Here is a 27,500-nt window from a genome sequence, read left to right as displayed (position 1 = left end):
AAATAGTCATTTGGGGATATAAGTGAGAAATAAAACGTTTGTTTGACTTCACTTGGTCTGTTCGTGTCCGTAGATCACACCTGAATTAAACAAAAGTTAACATCAGAAAATGCCTCATTTACATATTTAAACACAACATTTCAGAAAACGTGTAAAATAAAGAATAATAATCTTAATGTCAGTCATGAACTGGGGAAGTTTCATGGTGATATCTGTTGTTAAATGTTTTTAAATCTAAATCTTTAAGCAGAACTTACACACACCAAACTTTACACTTTCTCTCTGTTCTGAAGATTTTTACATTCACAACCTCATTTAAACAACATTTATTCATAAAAACATGAAGAAAATTAATGTTTTAGAGCTGATTTATGGAGTTATAAAAATAAATATCTGTAAAAACCTTTGACTCTAATACGTCAACGATATGAAACATGAATTTTGAACCCAGTTTTTTCCAATTTTCACGTTTCTCTTCTTGAAAAACATGAAAATGAGCTCATGTTTCACAACATAAAGCCTCATTTGCATATTGAATTGTCTTTGTCATTGTACAACGAAATGCACAGAACAATCCCTTAAAGTGAAATAACACTTTTAAAACGACGAGCTTACACACCAACAATATTTAAAACAATATTAATATTAATGTAAGTTTCTTGGTGAAAAACACGCAGCCTGACTGTTTTCTGTTTGTCTCCAGAACACGCTGGTGATCGACACGCCGCGGGTCAGGAAGCAGACGCGCCACTTCAGCAGCGTCAAAGAGGACGAGATGCTGGAGTTCTCGGAGCTGGAGAGCGACGACGACGAGCCGAGCAAGCCCACGTCCAAACCGCGGCGGCCCCAGGACAAAGCCCAGGGGTACCCCCGATCGGAGTGCTTCAGGGTGGAGAAGAACCTGCTGGTCTACGGGTCAGTCACGCATGCGCACGCACGCGCTCGCACGCTCGTGTTTCCTGCTGGAAACACAAAAATGTTGTTTAGAAAAATGGATTTAAGGGAAACATCTGAGCTGTTATTTAAAAACAATAACATTCAGACACACTTTGATGCAGCGGAGAGGGAAAATACAACTTTTCACTTCGAGAATTTGGAAAATTATGAGAAGAAAGCTGGAAGATTGTCACAAAAATCATAATTTTTTGACAATTTATTTTAATTTTGAGAAGAAAAAGTTGTAAAATTTTAAAAGGGAAACTGTTGGAAGATTGTGACAAACAAATCTTAATATTTGAAGAAATAAAGGTGAGAAAATTAAGAAAAAAGTCATAAGAATTTGACCAAAATCGTAATATTTTAATTAAAAAAAGTTGTATAATTAAAAAGAAAAGTTGTAAAAGTTTGAGAAACGAAAGTTGAAAGACTGTGACAAAAATATCTTAATATTTTGACAGAAAAAGTTATAAAATTGAGAAAAAACTCATAAAACTATGACAAAAAATTGAATATTTTAACAGAAAAAAGTTGTAAAATTTATTTTAAAAAAGTTGTAAAATTTTAAGAGAAAAGTTGGAAGATTGTGATTAAAAAAAATTCTTAGTATTTCAACAAATAAAGTTAGAAAATTAAGAAAAAAGTCGTAAGATTTTGACCAAAAAGTTGTAAAATTGAGTGAGAAAAAGTTGAAAGATTATGAAAATTGTAATATTTTGACAAAGTTGTAAAAGTTTGAGGGAGAAAGTTGAAAGATTGTGACATAAAAATCTTAATATTTCAAGAATAAAGTTAGAAAATTAAGAGAAAAAAGTCATAAAATTCTGACAAAAATCGTAATATTTTGACAAAAAAAGTTGTTATATTTTGAAAAGAAGTTTGAAGACTGTGACCAAACTCTTTCCTGGCGGCAGATTTTTCCTTATTCCTTCAAAATCTTGATTTTTAAAACCTAATTTCTTTTCAGGAAACGCTTTTTGATGCATGAAATTGCATTTGAGGCGTAAATAAGAACAAGATTTGGGCGATTCGCGGGCTGTGTTGAATAAAACGAGGGTATCGTGAACATGAGTTCATGCTGTCAGGTCATTTTATCTCCGCTCTCCTCCGGCACGAGTGTGTGAGGCGTTAGAGACGTGTGTGTGTGTGTGTGTGTGTGTGTGTGTGTGTGTGTGTGTGTGTGTGTGTGTGTGTGTGTGTGTGTGTGTGTGTGTGTGTGTGTGTGTGTGTGTGTGTGTGTGTGTGTGTGTGTGTGTGTGTGTGTGTGTGTGTGTGTGTGTGTGTGTGTGTGTGTGTGTGTGTGTGTGTGTGTGTGTGTGTGTGTGTGTGTGTGTGTGTGTGTGTGTGTGTGTGTGTGTGTGTGTGTGTGTGTGTGTGTGTGTGTGTGTGTGTGTGTGTGTGTGTGTGTGTGTGTGTGTGTGTGTGTGTGTGTGTGTGTGTGTGTGTGTGTGAGAGGGTGAGAGGGTGAGAGGGTGAGAGAGGGTGAGTGCGTGGAGAGCAGAGTAAACACCGGAGGCGTCCGTCCATCAAGTCCTGTCCTACAGGAGTTATGAGCTGCTCGTGTGTCTGTCCTCAGGGTTCGTACCGAGGCTGCAAACACTTAACCACTTGAACCTCAGTGAGGCGCTTTCAAGGGTCGGAAAGGGCTGAAATTTAGAATCAAGTGCTTAAAATTTAGGTTGTAAGGGAGAAAAAAGACTGAAAACAGCATTTTCTGACATGTTTGCATGGAAAAGTGCAATAATACTGAATATACTGCACACAAATATGTAGTTTTTATGTTTTTTATATGTACAAACTTGCAGCCGTGTAGTCTGTACCGCAGCTGTAAGGTGCTGGACACGTTGAAGTGCTTGAGTTTGACTGTAAGAGGCGTAGGAACCCCGTGTCCTGGAGAACGCCAGCGCCCCGTTAGCTCCATGACGCTCTCAGAAACAGCTGTTGAGTCACGTTTCTGTAAAAATCCTGCAGACCGTGATTTATTTATGAGCGTCGATCTGGTGTTTCCACTCGCTCCACCAGAGACCGCGCACTGGGGAGGAGAATGCTGGGTGAGGAGTTAGCTTTAGCCTAGCCCTTAGCCCTCCTTAGCCCTTAGCCCTCCTTAGCCCATAGCCCTCCTTAGCCCTCCTTAGCTCTTAGCCCTCCTTAGCCCTTAGCCCTCCTTAGCCCTCCTTAGTTCTTAGCCCTCCTTAGTTCTTAGCCCTCCTTAGCCCTTAGTCCTCCTTAGCCCTCTTTAGCCCTCCTTAGTCCTTAGCCCTTCTTAGCCCTCAGCCCTCCTTAGCCCTTAGTCCTCCTTAGCCCTCTTTAGCCCTCCTTAGCCCTCAACCCTCCTTAGCCCTTCTTAGCCCTCAACCCTCCTTAGCCCTCAGCCCATCTTAGCCCTTAGCCCATCTTAGCCCTCAGCCCTCCTTAGCCCTCAGCCCTCCTTAGCCCTTCTTAGCCCTTAGCCCTCCTTAACCCGTAGCCCTTCTTAGCCCTCCTTAGCCTTTAGCCCTTCTTAGCGCTTAGCCCTTCTTAGCCCTTAGCCCTCTTTAGCCCTTCTTAGCTCTTAGCCCTCCTTAGCCCTCCTCTTGCGTCTGTGTACCGTCTAAACCGGGACTTTAAGTGTCCAAAAGTTCCCGTCGTTTACATAATTTATACACAAAACTGTTCAAATATGTAAAAAACTACATTTTCATTCGACAGCAGTTTGCACTAATGAATCAGACGAACACAAAACAAGAACGTCTTCATGCAGACGTGTTGCTGAAGCTGCAAGAATCATCATTAAAGTGTCACATAGAGCGTTTATGAAGTGCTTCATAGGAGATTTAATCATAAAGATAAATACGTGTGTATAAGAACATCACTGATGCACCATAGCAACCTCCAGAGTCACACATAAGCATGTTATACTGCACACACACAGGCACATTGACACACTTACCACAGACAGGCATTATCGGCTGAACCCGTCCATTTTCACGGCTGACTTGGTGCGTGTGTGCGCGTGTGTGTGTGTGCCTGCGTGCCTGCGTGCGTGCGTGTGTGTGTGTGTGTCAGTGTGGAAGAACAGTGGTGCTAGTGAGATGTCAGCGTTGTTATTGTTACAGTCTAGTCTCGTGGCCCGAGGCTGTAGGACACAAAAACACACTGTCTGACTGAGCCCGTCCCCTCCGCTCAGCGCTCTGTTGTCTTTTCCCATCATCCGTCTCTCTCTCCGTCTCTCTCTCTCTCTCTCTCTCTCTCTCTCTCTCTCTCCCTCATCCTCCATTTTACCCCCGTCTGAAAGCATTCAGAGTTAAGTCCGGTTCTCATGGTTCAGTGAAGATTTGGACGCAGCAGCGGGTGGATTTTTGTTGCTGTCCACCTCGTCAGCCTTTAGGATCGCTTGCTCTCTGGTGGTGGTGGTGTGCTGTGATCCATGACCACACACACACACACACACTACACATTTAACTATACAGTTGCATAATTTGACTATCAGTAAAGTCGAGCAACTGAACTTAATTGAAGTTTCTAACTGGCTAATTCACCTGGAGCTCCGCGTGAAATGCTTATACTTCGCATACGGTTTGAGATCTGCTGCAAAAGTTGCTTTTTTTAATTTATAACGTACTCAAATCTCATATCACGGATGTACCCAGAGGAATGAATGCACCTTGAGTTGACTTGGAAACGAGGCGTTGCATCCAAAAACACACGGGGGTGCGTCCGCGGCGCAACCTCAGCAGAGCGCGTCCGTTAAAATCAAATCGACGCTGCAGCAAGGACCAAGAGAGCTCACCTCTGTCTTTACCTGGCTTGTGTTCACACAGCGACAAATAAAACCCACGTAGATGTGTGTAAAACCAAGAGAGCAGTCAAATAAGAGACAGACCTTAATTTTACCTGCAGAACCAACTCCATCATCACTGTCACACGTTCACTTAACCGTCCTGTTGCCCTCAGATTTGACTAACAGCGTTTATTCTTGGGGTCAATTTGACCGTTAAACATCCTGAAAATGATCATAATCAATGTGTGACTCAAGTGAAGTCGGGTACTTTATGTTTTTATTTAACAGAATGAAAAATATCACTGATGTTAAACTGCATGGAGGGATTTCTGTGTGTGTGTTTTAAAGTAAGTCTGTTATTTTAAGTGCTATTTTGTGTTATTTGTAACATCTGGAATGAAAGTAACGTCCGTTATCAAGGACAGCAGCATGAATTTGACCTCATATAATATTTGAATTGTAAAATAAACAATAATAATAATGATTAAATCATCCAGATGATCAAACTGACCCAAAGGAACACCGATGTGACAAGTACATGTACGATAAGAACAATAAAAAATATATAATCATGATAAATTTAGGTTTTTTATGAGTCGTCCACATAAAATGAGGAAAAGTCATAAATATAAAGCAAAAAAACAAAAAAAGATGTCGTTATTTAGAGATTTTAAACATTAAATGGGGTCAAATTTACCCTTAGGAGAACAGGAGGGTTAATTAGAAAAGTTTAACCATGTAAAAACATTTATCTGCACGTGTAAATAACTCTGGATTAAAAAACATAACTGTTATTTTACCTTTAAACATCTCTATGGGTCTGAAGCTTAACTGGTTTTAGTGCGACCCCGGTTTGAGAGAATAACAAAGAACAGCTGTCGTGGTAAATTCAGTGTAGGACGTCGTGGTTGTGTAACACCGCGCCCTTACATCATTATTATTGTTAATATAATTCATTATATCATGTCATTATAGTGTTATGTTGCTGTTGTTTTAGTTTATCTGTTGATATGTTGACCTTTAAATCAGTAGTCTCTGTTTTTATGGTTAAAATTGTTGTTTCTAGAGACTTCTTTGTGTGTCCGGAGTCACAGTTTTGTCCACTTTTTAAAGGAATAATGTGTATTTAATTGTTTTTCCCTCCGTCTTTAGTTGGGGCCGGTGGAGCGACATCCTGGCTCACGGCCGCTTTAAGCGCCCGCTGAAGGAGGCGGACGTGGAGACCATCTGCAGGGCCCTCCTGGCCTACTGCCTGCTGCATTACCGCGGCGACGAGAACATCAAGAGCTTCATCTGGGACCTGATCACCCCGACCGCAGACGGGACCACCAAGACGCTGACCAACCACTCCGGTAACGCACTCGAACACACACCTTCAGCTGTAAATACACAAACAACGCCACTCGAGAGTGTTCTCGGGAAAGTTTAAGCGCGTTTTTGAAGGCTGTCGTTCGTAGAAACCTCTGACCGTGGTCTTTCCGTCCCCCCTCTCTTTCCCCAGGTCTCTCTACCCCGGTCCCTCGAGGCAGGAAGGGCAAGAAGGGGAAGCCCGCGGCCCCGCCTCCGCAGACGCCGCGAGCCGATTGGCTGGCGAGCTGCAATCCCGACCACCTACTGCAAGAGGATAGCTACAAGAGGCACCTGAAACATCACTGTAACAAGTAGGTCCTCGCACTTTTAAGCCCAGTTCAGACCAATCAGACCAAAGAAACGCTACGTGACTGTTTTTGAACGTCACGGATGAACGTTGCAGCGGCGTGAACCGACCCGTCTCTGAGAATCTAACCGGCTGATGTCGTCGCCAGAGTTTCAACTTGACAAAATCGCCGGCGGCTGGTTTTAGAACGTAACACGCGTCACCTGTTTCCAGATCAAGTCTGAGCAAAGTCCGCTGGTCAAGTCCCTGAGAGACTTTGACCCTTAGCGCTTAGCTCCGCCCCCTCGTCCACATACGGTCCCAACATGTGACAAAACGCCCAAACATGAGGCTTCAAAATGGCAGACCACAAACCAACGGGTGACGTCACGGTGACTGCGTCCATCTCTTCTTTACCGTCCACACACACACACACACACACACACACACACACACACACACACACACTCACTCACTCCGCGGTCAGCTCTCTCTCCTGTTGTCAGGGAGATACGCTTCAACTCAAGATTTTTTTTTTTCTTCCAGGGGGGAAGTTTGTTTGTTTGTGTGTGTGTGTGTGTCTGGCTGTGTGCCAGGCCAGGTGCTAGGCAGGCAGACCTGTTGGAAGTGGGTGAAAGACGTGTACACACACACACACACACACACACACACACACACACACACACACACACACACACACTCTTGGGGGTGATTATGTGGTGCCATCTGCTAGGCTGGAGCACAGCGTTGTGTGGCTAATCAGGCCTGGCACATTGATGGATGAGCTCACACAGCCTGCCAACAAACACACACACACAAACTGCAACTTGTGATGCCACTGATGCACAAACACACACACACACACACACACACACACACACACAGAATGAGTTGCAAGTGACTTTATACCCTTCCCCCGTCTTCGCTGCTCCTCCAAACTTTCCGTTCCCTCTCTTCCTGCTCCCCTCTGTTCTTTCAATCCCCTCACCCCTCTTCCCCCTCCTCACCCCTCTTCCCCCTCCTCACCCCCCTTCCCCCCTCCTCACCCCTCCCCTCCTCCTCCTCCTCCGTCTTCTGCTGTTATTGGCATTAAAGCCCGCTGACAAATCTGGTGACAAATGTTTACAGTGAAACATTTCCAGTGTCAGGAGATCAGATCTCTCTCAGTCTTGAGCCACGACTGCAGTGATTCATTTTTACTGGATGGGAAACTCTGACTGGGAACATCTGTCATTCGTATCCGGAGCAGATGACCAGCAGAAAAAGAGTTTAGGCAACCAGTAAAAAAAACAAAAACCTTCCCACCTGAAGCGTCGTAAGACTACGACGTAAACGTGTGTTTTAAATTAAGCCGCAAACTCCACTCTACTCCGACGTTTAACACCTGAAACGTAGACGATCGTGAACTCTGCGGAGTCCATTTTAGTTTGAAATCTCCGGGGTCGTGTTTTAGTCTGGACGGGTCTCTGGTGCCGCTCACGCCGTGAGTTCAAACTACGCTCGAGCCCGTCCGTGTCATCGCATCGTAGCAGTACATCATCTGATAAACACAACGCAGAGAGTGGTGAGCGTTATTGAGCGACTCTGAACTGCGCGTACATGCCCACTGTCCGCAAATGTCACGTTTACATGTGTTGTGTGTGGATATTGTCATCAGGTCTCCCTCTGGTAATGAAACATCTGATATCAGACACATTATGACGGGATTTTACGTATAAAAGTTGGAAAATAGATTCTGCTGTATGCTCAGATGATTAGACGTCTGAAAAGACAATTCAGCGTCAATCAAAGGAAAATGTAATTGATAAATCACTTAAAGCAGAATATTCTCTGGTTCTAGTTTATCAAATGTGACGTTTTCTCTGTTCTACATCACTGTAAACGTTGGGTTTTTGGTACATTTGTAATGGATTATTACAGAAAATCTCTCCTAAAAGACACTTAACCATCCGTACTTTGTTTGCAGGGTGCTGCTGAGGGTGAGGATGCTGTATTATCTGCGACAGGAAGTCATCGGTGACCAGGCTGAACGCATCCTGGAAGGAGCCGACTCCAGGTTGGTCAACTTTTCTTCAGTGTCTCTTTTTTAAACCACATCTTCCCACGTTGTAGAGGACCCATTCAAACGCAGGGATCTCTTTATTTGTTCTTCTAATCCTTGTGACTGAGCCAAAAACAGCCTGATAGTCAAACGTTCTCTCACAGACATCCAGAGATCTTGAAACAAGGCTTTTACGTTCTTGTGTTGTAGTAAAGATGTCTGCGAGGACGGAAAACCAAACCAGTGTTCTCCCTCTGCGTTGGCAACCTCTGGCTTTTTTAAGTCTTACACTTATTTTCCTTGTTAAACAGAAAAAACACAACTGTAGTTTGTAGTTTCTCTCTTTCACAGTCGTTGGTTTACCTGCCTCATGAACGAACAGCCCCTTCAAAATAAAACTCTCCAAACCTGTCTGGTAAAAACGACCTTACCCTGCGTCCCCACGTTAAACTAATCCCGTCCCAATAAGGCTTTAGATGTGAAAACACGCTGTGGCCAAACAGGTTTCCCTCACTGCCTCCTTCTGAGGGAGACTGAGGAGAATGAATTAGCAAAAAAGTTACAACAATGGTCCAAAAACCGACAACTTAAAGTGTAATTATGGCGTCAAATCATCCCATTGTCCAGGAGAGATGCTAACAGCCGGACGTGGCTAACAGTGATTAGCTCGGGGCAGCAGGGTGAAGGCATTCAAAGGTCTTTTTTAACCACTAATGCTGCTGAAAATAACAGCAAACCTCTGCAGCAGCATGAGAAGAGTCCCTACACACACAACAAAGCAGCAATGGGCTCCTTCCTTAGAATCAAAACCACCACAAAAAGATGCAAAATGACTAAAAATAGACGCAAAAGCACCACAAAAAGATGCAAAATGACTAAAAATAGATGCAAAACCAGCACATAAAGATGCAAAATGACTAAAAATAGATGCAAAACCACCACAAAAAGATGCAAAATGACTAAAAATAGATGCAAAACCAGCACAAAAAGATGCAAAATGACTAAAAATAGATGCAAAACCACCACAAAAAGATGCAAAATGACTAAAAATAGATGCAAAACCATCACAAAAAGATGCAAAATGACTAAAAATAGATGCAAAACCACCACAAAGAGACAAAAAATGTCTCTAGAGATGCAAAAAACAACCTTGAAGCAGGCGAAGGCCAAGGTTGTAGAGTACGTTTTAGAAGGTACACATCTCAAGAAATCAAAATGTGGAGCAACAGCGTAGTTAGTGAAGCCAGAGTTTATTAAAGAGTGTTTTAAAGACTTACCTACTGGCCCCTGTACCAGATCCTCTCATAGTAAAGTCCATTACAGTGGAAGGAGCCCATTGATGCTTTGTTTTGTGTGTAGGGACTCTTCTCATGCTGCTGCAGAGGTTTGCTGTTATTTTCAGCAGCATTAGGGGTTAAAAAAGACCTTTGAATGCCTTCACCGTGCTGCCCCGAGCTAATCACTGTTAGCCAGGTCCGGCTGTTAGCAACTCTCCAGGATTTCTCTGTTAATAGTTGTCACATGAAAAAAACTGCCTCGACGGCTTATTTGATGTGTGTAAGTGCTGAAAAACTTCCTCTCTGAGGTCACATGACTGATCTTAACGCTTCATCCGTACTGAGCTGCAGAACGTTTCCCCTTTTGAATCCGACAGTCGAGGTGTTTACACTCGGTGGGGAAGGCTTTCATGTGTTGGACGCATCATGAAAGAGAGTTGAGAGCTGGATATTTATACGAACGTGTGATGAATTATTACTGGAGTGTATTTCGGTCTGTTCCAGTGGCCTCTTTGGCGGCGGCTCCTCCTATTCTGACACATACAACGGTTCTTTATCGGAGCCTTTTTCTGCCGCTTTGACCCATTTAAAGGTGTTTTTTCCTCACAGTTTGACGAGTTATTGCTTCTTATTATCCGGCACGGGGCTTTTAAAGTGCAAGGTCGACAACGCGCAGGTTCCTTCAGCGCTTTTTCTCCGTCACGCTTCACTTTTTCTCGCCATCTGTCCGTCTCTCTCTCTCTCTCTCTCTCTCTCTTTCCCTTCTCTGAGCAGTCCACTTCTCGTCTCTCATCATCTCCCATCCCCCTCTCATCACCCTTTCACCCAGATGTGATTGCATTTATAATGTGGAGCACGTGCACTTCATGTTGATCTCTCCCACTCCCTCCCTCCCTCTCTCTCTCTCTCTCTCTCTCTCTCTCTCTCTCTCTCTCTCTCTCTCTCTCTCTCTCTCTCTCTCTCTCTCTCTCTCTTCCCCTCCTTCTTCCTCCCCCCTCCCTCTCAATGGCTACAGTGACAGACCCCTGTGAGTGTGTGTGTGTGTGTGTGTGTCAGTGCATGCCAGACGTGAGCATACGGGGTGCCATCGTGCCAACATATGCCAGGGGGATTAGGCATGCCAGTCTTGGCGTGCACGCGTCTGTACGTGTGCGTTGCCAAGAGGCCGGGCGTGCTGCTGTTTGCAGCGATAAGGGACCGTTTCCCCGGTTTCCTCTCTCCTCCCGTCACCCTCTTGTCTCTGCTTCCATTGTGCATTGTACCCTTTTTTCTCCATAACTAGCTGGAAACATCTTTTTTTTTCATCCTTCTCTCCATAACGGAGGTTTGTGTAATTTAGTTTTGGGGCGCCACAGCGTAGAAGCATCCCTGCAGAAAGCGAAAGCGTGCTCGTTATAACGTTAGTTTTTCATTTACATGCTTGAAGAATTCAGATCTTGACCCCATCATCTCACCCCAAAGGCCCTTTTCCTACTTCTTACGTGATCGTTTTACTCCCAATATGAACGTTGATCGAATGTTTTGATGGTTTAAAAGGTTGTTGCGTCACAAAGTTAAGCGTCGGGTTGCGTATTGTTTAGATTTTCATCAATTTTAGTCCCAATTCTGGTTCTTTTCACTCCCTTTTTCAATTCCTGGACTCTTGATCATCAAGAGTTTCCCCTTGTTACGTTAATAAACTCCCAAACGTTCCAGGAAAGATGTATTCTTACACTGATTTTCCTCATTAAACAGAAACAACACAACTGTAGTTTCTCTCTTTTAACAAACTGAGACGTTGGTTTACTTGTGAACTCATCGTCTTTCCACTGTTTCAAAAATCACCACCTCTGGCTCGATCACAATAATAAACTCTTATTTCACAGAGTGAGATGTGAAAAGACTCAAGACTCCGTTGAGAGTGAAGGTCGACCGCTTGTGGTCGTTTCCGCGCCCCGCCCCTCAATTTAAGCCCCCGAGAGTTTCCCTTTAACACGCAGCGCACAACAGGAGGTTGTTCGTGATTGTTCAAGCGGCGAGTTTGCCAAGTTCCACCAATTCCCGTTGTTCGTAAAACGTCCGATCAGCGCGGATTAATCTGCCAAAGCGATTAATCAGCCGACCTCTGATTGAGAGTAAGAAAAAACAGTAACTTTACCTCAAGGATCATCGTAAAAAAACACATTAAACTGTACTAAAACTGTACTAAAACCTAAAAAATCAAATGTTGTGATGGTTTAACAGCTCATTGCGTTATAAAGTTAAGCGTCTGGTTGCTTATTGTTTAGTTTTTCATCAATTTTACGGACAAAATCACGATGTTTGGTGCAGAGATTCGATGCATCATCACTTTCTTTTACACAAAGTTTTGGATCCTCCCTTTAAGAGTTCGCTCTCAAAGTCACTGTGATTGACGTTTCCATGGCAACAAAAAAGACACCAGCCAGCAGCACTTCCTGTTTACGTTTATTATTCCTCCTTCCTGTCGCTCCTGCAGCGTCCTGCCCACACACAGAGGGACGACAATATTAAGGTTTATTCAGAAACGTGGACGTAAACTGAGCTCACAGCTGTTTAACTCTGCCTGCACGTTAATAACAACATTAATAACATTAATAATAACATTAATAACATTAATAATAATATAAATGTGTCCTTTGTGCGGCAGCTGTCTGCTTTTACTGTCTGATTACCTCACAAATGCTTCATAGTCTGTGATGAAAAACAAGACTTTTTAGTTTGATTCTCAGTGATTTGATGCGTTTGTTGTTTCCCGCCGCAGCGAGCTGGACGTCTGGATCCCTCAGCCCTTCCACGCCGAGGTCCCCGCCGACTGGTGGGACAGCGAGGCCGACAAATCCCTGCTCCTCGGCGTCTTCAAACACGGTGAGAAACACCTCACACACACACACACACACCTACTGCACGCACGTATACACACACACACCTACTGCACGCACGTATACACACACACACCTACTGCACGCACGTATACACACACACACACACACACACACACACACACACACACACACACACCTACCACCTACTGTACGCACGTATACACACGGTGAACACGAAGTGAACATCACACACCCACAGATAACATGTCAGCACCTTCACACACACTCGCCGACACACTCCAGTGGCTTTCAACCCTGTAAACATCACACACCTACACACACACACACACACACACACACACACACACACACACACACACATCATACTGAGGCGGGGTGAACGCACGCACAAACACATCCCACCCACTTCTGCTGCCACCGGTTGATTGGTGTTGCTATGGCGATGGCGGTACGCAGCTGGCAGGCTCAGTGTGCTGTCGGGAGTGTGATTGATGGCTGGTTTCACTGCATGCTTGTGTGTGTCTGCGTGTGTGCGTGCATGTGTGTGTGTGTGTCTTTGTGCATGTGTGTGCGTGTGTGTGTTTGCAGTTTGTTACAGGTGTTAATGTTCTAAATAATGACAATAACAAAGTTAATTTCAAGGTTAAAACAACATCTTTTCTCTCTTAAATGTCCACTGAGGTCATAAAAAGCACAGATTACAGATGTAGTGAGTTTGAGCTGGATTGAAAAAACCTTTATTTAAGAATATTTAACATTATTAGTCATAGTGCGATTTGTTGTCCGTCCATTCTATAAATGCTGAGAAAATAAAGAATAGTTATTCAAGCCTTCATTATACAGGACAGACAGGAAATAGGGTGAGACAGACAGAGAGAGGGGGGGGGCATGCAGCAAAGGGCCGCAGGTCGGAGTTGAACCCACAGTTGCTGCCTCGAGGACCTTCCGCCTCTTTACATGAGGCGACTGCTCTGACCACTGTGGCCACCGGCCGCCATAAAAGTCGTAATATCTTGAGAAAAAAAATCAGAAGATTGTTTCACAAATATCGTAATATTTCCAGACAAATAGTCAGAAGATCATGTCACAAAAAGTCGTAATTCTACGGGAGAGAAACATCGGAAAATTGTGACAAAAGTCAGAAGTTTGAGACAAAAAGTTGTAATTCTACGAGGAAAAATGGTTGTGACAAAAAGTCGTAGTTTAAAAAAAAGTCAGGATTGTGACACATAAAAAGTCGTAATTCCCTCGGGAAAAAATCTGAAAATTGTGACAAAGTTGCAATATTTCGACAAAAAAGTCAGAAGATTGTGTCACAAAAAGTCGTAATTTTACGGGGGGGGCGGAAGATTGTGACAAAAGTCAGGATTTTAAGAAAAAAAGTCGGAAGATTGACACAAAAATCATAATATTTCCAGAAAAAGAACGTAAAGTCGCAATTCCTTCAAGGAAAAAAACCTTGAAAAATTGTGACAAAAAACAGAAGATTATGTCACAAAAATCGTAACATTTCTAGGAAATAGGCAGAAGATCGTAAAAAAAGTCGTAATATTTAGAAAGACAAAAAAAAGTCAGAAGATTATGACACAAAAGGTCGTAATTCAACAGGTTAAAAATGTCAAACTGTCACAAAAAGTCGTAATATTTTGAGAAAAAAGCAGAATATTGTGACAGAAGTCGCAATTCCTTAAAGGAAAAAAACATCGGAAAATTGGCACAAAAAGTTGCAATAATTTTAGAAAAAAGCTGAAGATTGAGACAAAAAGTCGGAATTTTTAGTAAAAAGAATTCAGAGGATTGTGACATAAAAAGTCGTAATTCTACGGGGGGTTGGGGGGGGACGGAAGATTGACAAAAGTCGTAATTCTTAGAAAAACAGTCAGAAGATTGTCACAAAAATCGTAATATTTCCAGAAAATAGGCAGAAGTTCGTAACAAAAAGTCGTAATTTTTAGAAAGGAGAAAAAAGTCAGAAGATTATGACACAAAAAGTCGTAATTCTACGGGTTAAAAATGTCAAACTGTCACAAAAAGTCGTAATATTTTGAGAAAAAAGCAGAATATTGTGACAGAAGTCGCAATTCCTTAAAGGAAAAAAACATCGGAAAATTGGCACAAAAAGTTGCAATAATTTTAGAAAAAAGCTGAAGATTGAGACAAAAAGTCGGAATTTTTAGTAAAAAGAATTCAGAGGATTGTGACATAAAAAGTCGTAATTCTACGGGGGGTTGGGGGGGGACGGAAGATTGACAAAAGTCGTAATTCTTAGAAAAACAGTCAGAAGATTGTCACAAAAATCGTAATATTTCCAGAAAATAGGCAGAAGTTCGTAACAAAAAGTCGTAATTTTTAGAAAGGAGAAAAAAGTCAGAAGATTATGACACAAAAAGTCGTAATTCTACGGGTTAAAAATGTCAAACTGTCCCAAAGTCGTAATATTTTTAGAAAAAAGTCATAAGATTGAGACAAAAGTTGTAATTCTACTAGGAGAAAAAAACAGTCAAGATAATAAGATGAAAAGTCGTAATTCCTTCTGGAAAATATCGGAAAATTGTGACAAAGTTGCAATATTTAAAAAAAAAACTTGACCCAAAAAGTGGTTATTTCACGGGGGTGACGGAAGATTGTGACAAGTCAGGATTTTAAGAAAGAAAGTCAGACGATTGTGACACAAAAAGTCGTAATTCTACGGGTTAAAAATGTCAAACTGTCACAAGAAGTCGTAATATTGTGACAAAAGTCGTAATATTTCGTGTTTACGTGGCTGTGACCCCGTTTCCGTGGGGACGCGCTCAGCCTGAGTATTTCCAGAGCGAGCTGCTGCAGGTCTGATTTTCCTTCAGTCGTGTCCGATAAGAAACTCGTTAATAATCTTCTGCATCATCGTTGTGTAAAAAAGTCGTATCTGACCCGGACGTGTCTGCGCTGAGCCCCGATCGTCCGATAACATCAGTGATGTGTGTGTGTGTGTGTGTGTGTGTGTCTCTGCTGTCGGCCTGGTTATCTGCACACGCTGATCTCAGAGTCGACCTCCTCAGGCGGGTGACGGACGCTGACAGCCCGACCAGGCCGACGGTTGTCTGGAGACCCTCATTCATATTAATTTGGCATAATTGTCATAATTTTTCCATCATTGCCACCCTCTATGATTCAATTAGGACACACACACACACACACACACACACACACACACACACACAGGAACACAAAAGGGGCTCACCCATAGTTAATCATAATCCTCTTTTTAGTGGGGAGGCCTTCAGGGCGGGGTGGAGGGGGAGACGACACACACACACACACACACACACACTCACGCATAGTGAGCTTTGTATGCACACACACAAAACAATGCATCACACACACAGAAAAGAAAAGTGACGGCCTGTTAAAGGCCCAGATGATTAACGTTTGGCCGCGGGCTGCAGAGCTGTGTGTGTGTGTGTGTGTGTGCGCGTGTGTGCGTGCCTGTGCGTGTGTGTGTGACGGAGCGGCGGTTAGGAACAATACGTCACATCGTTGCCTAATTGAAATGTGATGGAGAGAGAGAAGGGGAGAGAGAGAGAGCAAGAGAGAGGCGCGGCGTGGTTGTGTCACGGTGGCGCCGCTTCCTCCCTTCCTCATTTTTTCCTCCTGTCCCCCCCTCCGTCATCTCACCTGATCCTCCTCCTCCTCCTCCCTCGTCTCTCCTTCACCGTGTCTCTGTAGGATCTGCACGCTCTAATCTGTTCGGCTTCAGTGCCCCTAACGGACACACACACACACACACACACACACACACACACACACACACACCCACTAGCTCACTTTCACAGACGCCATGACACTCACACTTTTTCCTCTTCATTATTTCTCCCTCCCTCTCTCTATCTTTCTCTCTTTTTCTTTCCCTCTCTGACACAAATGAGCACCTGCAGGCTTACTTGGATAAGAACACACACACACACACACACACCGGCATATACCGGTCTAAGTATATAAGTATACCTATGTGTGTGTGTGTGTGTGTGTGTGTGTGTAGGCTGTCTGTGTTGTCAGCAGCTGGCTCCTGGGGTCTGCCCTTCTGCTGCTGTTTTTGTCTCCTCCTTCATTTAATATTGGAGTGTGTGTTTGTGTGTGTGTGTGTGTGTGCGCGCATGTGTCATCATGTCAGTTTTCTGCCTAACTGTGTGTGTGTGTTGACCGATAAATTCTTAGTCCCTCTGAAACTATAAATTGTAGAAGCTACGATAGCTATGATGACCTGATTCCTGAGGGGGTGTGTGTGTGTGTGTGTGTGTGTGTGTGTGTGTGTGTGTGTGTGTGTGTGTGTGTGTGTGTGTGTGTGTGTGTGTGTGTGTGTGTGTGTGTGTGTGTGTGTGTGTGTGTGTGTGTGTGTGTGTGTGTGTGTGTGTGTGTGTGTGTGTGTGTGTGTGTGTGTGTGTGTGTGTGTGTGTGTGTGTGTGTGTGTGTGTGTGTGTGTGTGTGTGTGTGTGTGTGTGTGTGTGTGTGTTCGCGCCGCTCATCTGAAAACATTATAAATGGGCTGGAGGATCGTGACAGAAAGTCGTAATTTTAAGAAAAAAAAACGGAAAATGTAACTTAAAAAGTCGTAATTCCCTCGGGAAAAAAATCGGAAAATTGAGACAAAGTTGCAATATTTTGAGAAAAAAAGTCAGAAGATTGTGTCAGAAGTCGCAATTTCTTCGGGGGAAAAACATCGGAGAATTGAGACACAAAAATCGTAACATTTCCAGAAGAATAGGCAGAAGATCGTAACAAGAAGTCGTCATTTTTTTAGAAGAAATTTGGAAGATTGTGACCAAAGTTGTAATTCCTTCGTGATAAAACATCGGAGATTTGAGACTTTTTTACACAAAAAGTCGGAATTTTTAGGGGGGGGAAATCAGAAGATCGTGACACAGAACTCAGAATATTTCCAGAAAAATAGGCAGAACATCGTAACAAAAAGTCGTTATATTTTGAGAAAAATAGTCAAGATTTTGACGATAAGTTGTAATTCTACGGGGAATAAATGGTCGTAACAAAAATGCGTAATTTTTAGAAAAAAATCGCAAAATGTAACATAAAAAGTCATAATTCCTTTTGGGGAAAAAATCAGAAAATTGAGACAAAGGGTTGCAATATTTTGACAAAAAAGTCAGAATATTGTGACAAAAGTCGCAATTTCTTCGGGGGAAAAACATCGGAGAATTGAGACAAAATAGGCAAAAAATAAAATAAAATAATAATAAAATAAAAAGTAAAATGGGCAGAAGATTGTAACAAAGTCGTAATTTTTAGGGGGGAAAAGCCGTAAGATTGTGACAAAAACGTCGTAATATTAAGTGTTAACGTGGAAGTAACCCCAGCTCCATGAGGACGCGCTCAGCCTGAATATTTTACAGGTTTGATTTTCCGATAAGAAATTCGCTCGTTAGCCGTTAAATCGTGGTTTCACAGCGTTTCCCAGCGTCAGTATTCGTCTTATTCTTCTTCTCTTCCTCCTTCAGGTTATGAGAAGTACAACTCGATGCGCGCTGACCCCGCCCTGTGCTTCCTGGAGAGGGTGGGCATGCCGGACGCCAAGGCCATCGCTGCTGAGCAGAGGGGCTCCGACATGATGGCAGACGGCGTCGAGGGGTAAGAGAGCAGAGCCCCGTTTCTCCCCACCTCACTTTACAATGTGTCAGAGTGCGTTAGTGCGTTAGTGAGTCGTTCATACCCGTGTCTTTGTACGCTGTGTCTTTAAATGTTGCTTCTCCGCTTCATCGTGTCGTTCTTTAGTCGTTAAAAGTGGAAATGTCGTGTAATTAAAGTGTCTTTGTTCGTTGAAATGAAAACGTTGACTTCCCCTTCACAGGGAGGACGAGGATCCCGAGTACAAGCCGCTGCGGATGCCTTTCAAAGACGACATGGACGACTTCACCAACTCGCCGCTGGACGACAAAGACGACGCCGTGGAAGGTGACGCTGAAGGTAAACTGAGAAAAAGAGGTTTTAAAAGTAGAATAAATAGAATTTTTACACAAATGTTCAACCAGAGATCCGTTGTTTTTGTTTTTGATGACACTGCAGCATCGTATTCTTCCCTCTCGTAGGCAAATCAGGTGAAAACGGTCAAAGCGCGGCTGCTGGGGGCGGAGCTTCGGGCTCCAACGAGCGCCTCTATTGGCCAGCGGCCTCGGCTCTGACCGCGCGCCTGCGTCGCCTCATCACGGCCTACCAGCGCTCCAACCGCAGGGAGCAGCTCCGCCAGGAGGCCCTCAACAGACCCGACGGTCGCAGACGGCGACGCAGGGAGTTCCTGCCTGCCATCGGCATGGTTACCGACGCAGGAGGAGGAGGAGGGGGCGCGACTTACATCCAGGACGGAGCGGGGGTGTTCTTGACAGAAGGAAGCCCGTATCTGGCCAAAGGAGGTGCTTACTTTGCCAAAGGTGGGCAGTTCATGGCCGAGGCGTCGCCAGTGATGACCGCCAGCTCCCTGATGACAGACGGATCCATGTACTACAAGGAGAGACGCCAAAGGTGCGGTTCGATCCCGTATGAATACGTTTATTCGAAAAGGGCTGCAGCTAAGTCGACTTAATTAAAGATTAATCCGTGGATTATTTTCTCTATTCATAAATCTGTTGTTTGGTTTTTAAAAGGGTGAAAAATGTGCGTCAGCGTTTCCTAAAAGTCCAGGACGATGTCTTCAAATGTCGTGTTTTGTCCACAACTGGAAAACCAGAAAATAGTCAAGTTTTAGAAGCTGAAATCAGAGAATTTAGACTTTTCCCCTTTAAAAAATGACTCAAAATGATTCGATTGTCCAACAAGTTGGTGTTTGATTTAATAGATAACTAATGGATGAGTCTTTGCAGCTGTGTAGTCAACATTTGATATATGGATACATAAGAACGACATACAGCGCTGCACCTAACAAAATAGCCTTCAAATAGATATAATAATAATAATAATAATAAACATGATTTCAGAAGCACAGTTACGAGGTGCTGCAAAGATGACTCCTGGAGAAACAAAACAAAACAAATGCACTAAAATCATCTAAATAAACACGTTACTTTCTTCCGTCAGATGGACCCGTCGTGAGGAGGCGGACTTCTACCGCGTGGTGTCCACCTTCGGCGTCGTCTACGACACCCAGCATCAGAAGTTTGACTGGGCACAGTTCCGGGCCTTCGCTCGGCTGGACAAGAAGACGGACGAGAGCTTGGAGAAGTATTACTATTCCTTCATCGCCATGTGCAAACGGGTCTGCAGGATGCAGGTCAAGACTGACACAGGTGAGCGGAAACGTACGTGTTTGAGGTACGGGGGCAGTGTGTTTGGAGAAGAATAGGTTTCTCATTAAGGACTGTCTCTGTCTGTCACCTCAGAACTCCCAGACCCGACCCTGATCATCGACCCCATCACAGAGGAGCGGGCCTCTCGCACCCTGTACCGCATCGAGCTGCTCCGTCGCATCCGAGAGCAGGTCCTCCCCCACCCGCAGCTCTCCGAGCGCCTCAAGCTCTGCCAGCCCTCCCAAGACCTCCCCGAGTGGTGGGAGAGCGGCCGCCATGACCGGGACCTCCTCCTGGGGGCCTCTAAGCATGGCGTGAGCCGGACAGATTATCACATTTTAAACGACCCCACATTGGCCTTTCTGGACGCCCACCAGCGGTTTACAAGCCAGCGAGGGGCCGGGGTCAGTGTCGGAGTCCAGGGAGAGCTCACCAAAGCGGCGATGGGAGCAGCAGAAGGCCCCCCTGCTCCCCTCCTCACCTCCGCAGAGCTGGCGAGCGTCGCAGCTTCTGCCGAAGTTGCGGCTAAGGAGGAAGAGGGAGAAGGGAAGGAGGTGAAGTCGGAAGTGAAAATGGAAACGGAGAAAGGAGACGCCGACGACCTTCCACCTACCAAGACGGAGACTCCTGATGAACAGAAGGAAAACGAGGGAGAGGTCGGACAAGGGAAAGACGAAAACGCCTCTTCGCCGACACAGGAGGTGAAGAAAGAGGAGGAGGAGGAGGCGGCTCAGCCGAAAGTAGAAAAAGAAGAGCAGGAGGAGCAAAGTGGAGAAGAAGAGAAGACTCCAAAGCCAGCAGAAGAAAACTCAACAGAAGAGAAGAAGAGTTCGACCCCCGAGGGCTCTCTCAGGGACCAGACGGAGACGACCGCGGAGCTCCCAGAACGCCCCGACTCCTCCTCTCCTCCTAAAGCACAACCAGGAGACGGAGAGGAGAGGGAGAACCCGGAGTCCCCGAAGTCCCCAAAGTCAGCTGACACAGAGAAAAGCCCGGAGGAGGAAGAGGAGGAGAGGATGGATGAAGACGACAAGTCTGAGAAATCATCTCAGGCTGAAGGTAATTGGTTCAAATGTTTCCCCTCGTGACTGTTTTTAAGTTTCACAGGCGAGAGAATAACATCTGAATGAATCTGGATTCCTTAATAACGGGATAATTAAGCGTCTCTCCTGTTCCATCCACACAGCGAGCGCCGCGTCAGAGCAGAAGAACTTTGACGAGGAGAGCATCGCGTCCCTCAGCACGTCGGCCCACAACGAAACCAGAGACGGGTTCTGCCCCGACGACCTGCAGGAAACCTCCGCGCTGCACGCCCTACAGGACCGCGCCTACGGCTTCTCCTTCTGGCCCAAGGTGAGTCTCAAACATCCAGATCTGTCCTTCAACAATCGTTCTCTGTTGTTACTTTGACAGTGAAACTTGTGTCATAATAACATGTGTATTATCATGAGCTTCAATTCCCGCTGTATCCATTGACCGCCCTTTCCGCCCCTCAGGACCGCGTGATGATCAACAGGATGGATAACATCTGCGAGGCCGTCCTGAAGGGCAAGTGGCCCGTCAACAGACGCCACATCTTTGACTTCCCCAGCAACCTGTTGCCGGGGCACGGCTCGGCGGTGACCACAGCGGCCGTGGCCTCGGTGACGGAGAGCCCGCTGCAGAGGCGGAGCCTAGCAGAGCTGACGATGGCCGGCATCCACACGGCGTACAGCGGCAGCGAGGATAAAACACTATCGCCGCAGGTTCATGTGAGTGTTGGAGCATTAGCACAAAGAGTAAACAAACCAAATATCTAACGCTGAAGTCACGGTAACGATGATATGACGAGATCCCCGGTGAGACACCGCCCTAACTTGTTAACCTGATGTTGCAGGACGACCTGTCGGCGCCTCGACAGAGGAGGAGGAGGCGGAGGAAGATCGAGATCGAGGCGGAGAGGGCCGCCAAGAGACGCAACCTGATGGAGATGGTGGCTCAGCTGAGAGAGAGTCACTCTGCTGCAGAGTCCCAGAGTCAGGCCATCGACCTCACCAAGGTGCGCACATGAACGCAAAGCACGCGGCGTGAGGAGCGCTGCAGGGGCGGCAGGTTTCTGTAGGCCCACCCTCAAGTTAGCATCGCCCTGGTCCCCTCCACAGAAAGCCAACAGGATCTTTATAGCAGGAAATAAAGATTATGTTCAGCAAGAAAGTCTTCACAGATAAACTCCAGATTAAGAATCTAAGCTTCAACCGTCTTTTTTAAGACTCGGGTTGTCAGAAATATCGATGCTTTTACGACGCCGCATGTTTAAAACGATACAATCTCTGTTCATTTTAGATTTGATGGTATCAAAATTAAACAGCAGATGAAACAGCAGAACTGTAAAATCCAACCAGGCGTCATGGTGCATTCAGGTGCAGCTCAGAGAAACCTAAACTGTAGTTGTAAAGAAGTGACAGCACTGTGGTATAACTGTGGTATCGAGTGTTGTTTTAGTTTTTTTAAGTAGTATCGTATCAAAGGTTAAAATCCAGGTATTGTGAGAACCTTTTTCAAGCTTCAAAACTCACGAGTGGAATTTACTGACGTGTTTTATGTCGTAGAACAAATCGTTTAAATCTCATTTCATCTGAACGTTAAATAAAAACATTTGAGACGAGGGACCCACAAACATGCAAACCTCGTTCCTGCAGCGCTCTCTAAGTTCCTTTGTTTGATGCTCATTTAGAAAACAAAACGTTATTTTATTCGTATTATAACAAAGTCACGTCTCTGATTGGTTGTTCAGGGAATGCATCACCACCACAAGGCCTCTCCCTCATTGGCCGGCTTCCCCAGCGCGCTGGTGACAAGCCCCTCCCTCAAAGCCCAGATGGATCTGCTGCAGCAAGCCCCGCCCTCCGCACACAGAGCCAACGGCTCACTGGAGGCGGACCTGCCCATCATGAGGAGGAGGCGGGGCCGCAGGAAAAATGTGGAAGGCCTGGAGCTGCTGTTCATGGGCAACAAGAGAGCAGGAGGGGTACGGAGCGCGTCTCTGATGCACGGTGGAGTCGACCGCGTTCAAATGAGACGTGTGAGAGTTAAGTGTGTGTCTGTCTCTTCAGGAGGACGCAGAAGGGACAAAGGTGTCAGGCGCGGAGGGCGTTCAGGAGGCCGCCCGTGCCCACAGACCCCACAGCGTCCCGGAGCAGAGCCCCAGCGCCAGATCACTCGCCTCCGGCAGTCTGGAGGACGAGGAGACCGCCGTCTCCAGCAAAGAGCTGGGGGAGTGGCTGAGGCAGCACCCGACGTACACCATGGACATGTCTGGATTCACACCAGTACGTCATCCTCGGTTTAAGTCTCTCCTCTTGTTGCTGAAGCGTTGCTGCCTTTCTACGTTTAAGTTTACCCGTGATAATGATCATAAATAAGTCTCTAGATGATTTCTCAGCGTTATTTTAAGCCGCTTGTTGTTCACACCTACTTGTTTTGTGTCTTTCCTACGACAGAAGAGCGAGGACTTGATGCTGTCTCAGTTTTCTAAGCCGAAGCAGAAACGCCATCGCTGTCGAAACCCCAACAAGATCGACATCAACACCCTGACGGGAGACGAGAGAGTGCCTGTGGTCAACCGACGCAACGGACGCAAGGTGGGTCATTTAGATACTTTGACACAGTTACTATGGTAACCATCTACAACTGTCTTTAGTGCATGAGTCTATTTCCCGAGATGAACTCATTTCCTCTTCCTGTTCCTCAGATGGGCGGGGCCATGGCTCCACCCATGAAGGAGCTCCCCAGATGGTTACTGGAGAACCCGGAGTATTCTATCGCCCCCGACTGGACCGACATCGTCAAACAGTCGGTCAGTACCCGAGTCGCAACCTCTCGACCGTTTCACTAAGCGCTTCTTCTCTTTAACGTGTTGGTGGTCATCGTTTCCTTTGTCCTCCTCCGCGAACAGGGTTTCCTCCCAGAAGCCATGTTTGACCGCCTTCTGACCGGCCCCGTCGTCCGGGAGGAGGGCGTCCGTCGTCGGGGGCGGCGACCTAAATCTGAGATCGCCAAGGCAGCCGCCGCCGCCCAGGCAGCAGCTGCAGCTCAGGCCGCGCAGGCGTCACTGGCCAGCGCTGCTTCATCTGCAGGTACGAGCTTAAACACGCAGATAATCCACGCCGTCGCCCCTCAACCGGTCTTTAAGTCACGCAGTCGGCTTAAAAGACAATAATTCTGATAAACTTTATTTATTTATTAGGATTTTTGAGGCTGATCCTGATTTAGAGCAGAAATAAACGACCGTTATGGCGCCGATGAGTGAAAATTTGACCTTTTTTTGCACCAACATGTTCCGCAGAAGTCCTGAGAAGGCTGCTTTAAATATCTTTACCAAAGAATATTTAACATTATTAAACATTAAATATATAGAAGATGTTACAATTGCTGATAAATAAAGAATAAATATAAATAAATAACAGTCTGAGAACATTCTTGAATCGCCCCAAATCATAGTTTTCTGCATTTTATATTCTGTAAAAAAGGTTTTCATGTTTGCAAAACCTACAAATCAAGTTTATTTATATAAATATAAATATATGGCACTTTTCATACGTTTGAGTTACACAAAGTGCCTCACAGGGTTTAACCGAGGGGCTAAAACAGTAAAATAAGAAGCTAAAAACAGTCAAATGTAAAAAATAGACCCAATAAATAAAACAATAAAACAGGATGAGCTAAACTAAATCATATAAAATAGAATAATAATAAAAAATGTAGGAATAGAGGTGAGTACAGAAGGAATTAGAAAGAATTATATAAGTTTTTATAAGAGTTTTACAAGCTATAATAAACTTTATTTACTTATTTAGCAGCTTTCTGAACAGGAAATGCTGCTTTACAAAGACAAACTGATCAATAACAGATATGAAAAACAGAACCTACTCAAAGTGACAAACAAACATAAAAACATGCGATTTCTTATGAAATACGACGTTTGATTCTAACTCTGAAGCGATGACGGGGACGTTAGTTTAGACGGAGACGGTTTCTTCCCTTTCTGGCAGTTTTACTCTTTTTATTGTAATTTTAAAAGTCTCCTAATAAACGAACGCCACTGAAATCCACAACTCAAATATTCAATTCTCACATATTTCTGCTAAAAGTCTCAACAATGAGCAGTTCAGGTGAAACGGAGCGACGATGACATGAAGGAAGCTCTGAAAATCATTTTATTCAGAGCTTCCTTCCCGTCATCGTCGCTCCGTTTCCCTTGAACTGCTCGTGCTGCGTTCAAGTGCCATTGGAAATCTGTGGTTTGGCAACCAGGAAACATTTTTGGACCTCCAACTAAGCGAAGTGCACATGACTCAACCAAACAACCTTGTTTCTCAACTTAAAACACTCCTTACCATGCTGGCATTTTTCCCTCCAAAGCCCCGCCCTCTGCCCCCCCCCCCCCCCCTGACCTCTGACCTCCCTCCACCCAGTGTTTACAGAGAAATGATGCGTTCAAGTGCCATTTGAAGTCCGTGTTTCGCACCTCCAACTGAGCAAAGTGCACTGGAACACCTGTCAAAGTGAAACTTGTCCCAGTGCACTTTGCTTAGTCGGAGGTGCGAAAATTTCGGACTTCCCATGGCACTTGAACGCATCATTTCTCTGTTAACACTGGGTGGAGGGAGGTCAGAGGTCGGGGGGGGGCAGAGGGTGGAGCTTTGGAGGGAAACAAGGTTGTTTGGTGCAGTCGTTGCGTGGATGTTGGCGCTCTGATACGACGTCACCTAGTTTCCGTCTTTGCTCCGGACGTCTTTTCTACAGTAATGAATAAAACATGGAGAACGAGCAGAACGCCGCCCTCTAGTGTCTCAAGATCGTCGTCGCAACAACAAAAAATAACTCCAGCAGTCAGGTTGCCACGTTCGTTGTAGAGTCACCCTGACAACCAGCAACGCCCAACGCTATCGGCTGCTACCATGGAAACCGAACGGGACAGGAAGTCGTCGTCAAATCCGTCAAAACTCTTTTAAAATATTAATTCAGACTAAAAATAGATTTTACTTTGATTCTGAACTCCTCAAAACGCCCGTGGGTGTGTTATTTTTAATAATTATAGCTTTTAATAAAGATTCTACAGGTTAAACCTTTAATATGAATTACTCTGAGCAGCTGGTGTTTGTGCTGTAAGTGTGTTAGAGCGCCATGTTCACCGTGTGTGTGTGCGTGTGTGTGTGTGTGTGTGCAGGAGGAATCAACCCTCTGCTGTTGAACAGTCTGTTCGGAGGGATGGACCTGTCGTCCCTCCAGAGCCTCCAGTCCCTTCAGTTGGCCGCTGGTCTGATGGCGTTCCCTCACCCCACCGACCCCAAGCAGGCCGCTGCCAACGCCGCCGCCGCCTCCATGCTGCCCCTCATGTTGCCCGGCATGGGAGGCCTGCCCAACATGGCCGCCCTCCCCAACATGTTCAGCCTGGGCAGCCTGTTCGGCGGCAACCTGGCCGCGGCGGCCAGCGCCTCGGCGTCCAACTCCCTCGCCGCCACGTCGCGGAACACCAACGGCACGACGGAGGGAGAGGGCGGAGACAGCGACGAGACGGGGACGGCAAAAAGGAAGAGAGACGCAGAGGACAAGGAAGAGGGAGACGATTACGAAGAGGAGGAGGAGGAGGAGGCTGACGCCAACGAGGACAGAGTGAAGAAGGCGAGGAAGAAGAGGTCCGTGAACTCTCCTCAGATCCCGGCCGCTGACTCGTCCGCCGAGGCGTCCATCAACGGCGACGCCGCGGCGCTGTTGGCTGCGGCCGGCATGTCGGCCAACTCCCTGGCGTTCAACCCCTTCCTCCTCTCCACCATGGCGCCCGGCCTCCTCTACCCCTCCATGTTCCTACCTCCGGGCCTCGGGGGGCTCAGCCTGCCCGGCTTCCCCACCGCCTCCACCCTGGCCGAGCTGCAGAACGCCATGGCCGGAGCGCTGGGGGGCAACGCCCTGACCGCGGCCCCCCCGAGAGACAACAACAACGAGGAGGAGCAGGAGAAGGCGGCGGCGCTGAAAGCCACACTAGAGGAGGAGGAGGAGGAGGAGATGGAGGGAGGAGGAGAGAGTGACTTGGCGGAGGAGAAGGAGGAGGAGGAGGAGACGAGAGGCGAGGATTCAGCGCTGGAGGACGGAGGGATGGGAGAAGAGGAGGAGGAGGAGGAAGAGGAGGAGGAGGGAGCGCCGTCTCCGCAGAAGGACAAGAGCGACTGAAATGAAACACAGAACTGACCGGCCTCGGACATTTCCTCCCCTCTGACCTCCCCTCGCCCCTCGCCGCTCGCCCCTCGCCCCTCGCCCCTCGCCACGTTTACACGCCTCCACCAGAAAAACCCAAACTATTCTGATTTACTTTTCCCTCTTTTTTCTACATTGTTGATGATTTTCTTTCACTTTCTCGTTTATTTTTTGTCGTTTTTTTGCGCAGGTGTATTTTACTCTGCGTCGGAGAGAACGAGGCGTGTGTGTGTGTGTGTGTGTGTTAAGTTAAATCTCCGCTCGATCGCGTCGTCAGGGAAAAAGACGTTCTCTTCCCATGTGCTCGGCCCGCGCGCGCCCGCAATCCTTCAGACAGGACTTCACGAGGTTCCATTAGTGCTGTTATTATTATTATTATTATTAATATTATTGCTGCTTTCAGCTCTCACACCGTAGTCTGCTTCCCTCTGCGCCTGGACTGTTTTGGCGGCGGCGGCGGCGTCTCTGCAGCCGGTGACCGCTTCTCACAAAACGCCGCTAACGGC

At 45.9% G+C, this 27,500-nt stretch overlaps 1 protein-coding gene across 1 annotated transcript in view; it reads left to right on the top strand.

The window, feature by feature from the left end:
* chd7 (chromodomain helicase DNA binding protein 7) overlaps positions 1-27,500 on the top strand; it is a 102,321-nt gene that overhangs the window by 73,118 nt on the left and 1,703 nt on the right. The window contains exons 23-41 of the mRNA XM_083928088.1: positions 704-915; positions 5,849-6,048; positions 6,198-6,357; positions 8,299-8,388; positions 12,412-12,515; positions 17,983-18,112; positions 18,333-18,448; positions 18,571-19,000; positions 19,553-19,761; positions 19,855-20,820; positions 20,948-21,114; positions 21,258-21,512; positions 21,638-21,799; positions 22,535-22,768; positions 22,854-23,069; positions 23,241-23,381; positions 23,492-23,596; positions 23,696-23,876; positions 25,970-27,500. The exon at positions 25,970-27,500 is cut by the window's right edge and continues 1,703 nt beyond it. Of these exons, the coding sequence (XP_083784214.1) occupies positions 704-915; positions 5,849-6,048; positions 6,198-6,357; positions 8,299-8,388; positions 12,412-12,515; positions 17,983-18,112; positions 18,333-18,448; positions 18,571-19,000; positions 19,553-19,761; positions 19,855-20,820; positions 20,948-21,114; positions 21,258-21,512; positions 21,638-21,799; positions 22,535-22,768; positions 22,854-23,069; positions 23,241-23,381; positions 23,492-23,596; positions 23,696-23,876; positions 25,970-26,970 (5,079 nt within the window). The 3' untranslated portion in view covers positions 26,971-27,500. The remainder of the gene's footprint in view (positions 1-703; positions 916-5,848; positions 6,049-6,197; positions 6,358-8,298; positions 8,389-12,411; positions 12,516-17,982; positions 18,113-18,332; positions 18,449-18,570; positions 19,001-19,552; positions 19,762-19,854; positions 20,821-20,947; positions 21,115-21,257; positions 21,513-21,637; positions 21,800-22,534; positions 22,769-22,853; positions 23,070-23,240; positions 23,382-23,491; positions 23,597-23,695; positions 23,877-25,969) is intronic.

This window comes from Echiichthys vipera, assembly GCF_963691815.1.
Source record: "Echiichthys vipera genome assembly, chromosome: 15".
Classification (NCBI taxonomy): Eukaryota; Metazoa; Chordata; class Actinopteri; order Perciformes; family Trachinidae; genus Echiichthys; species Echiichthys vipera.
The sequence above is the reverse complement of the archived record's forward strand: the minus strand, read 5'-3'. Positions and strand labels throughout refer to the sequence as shown.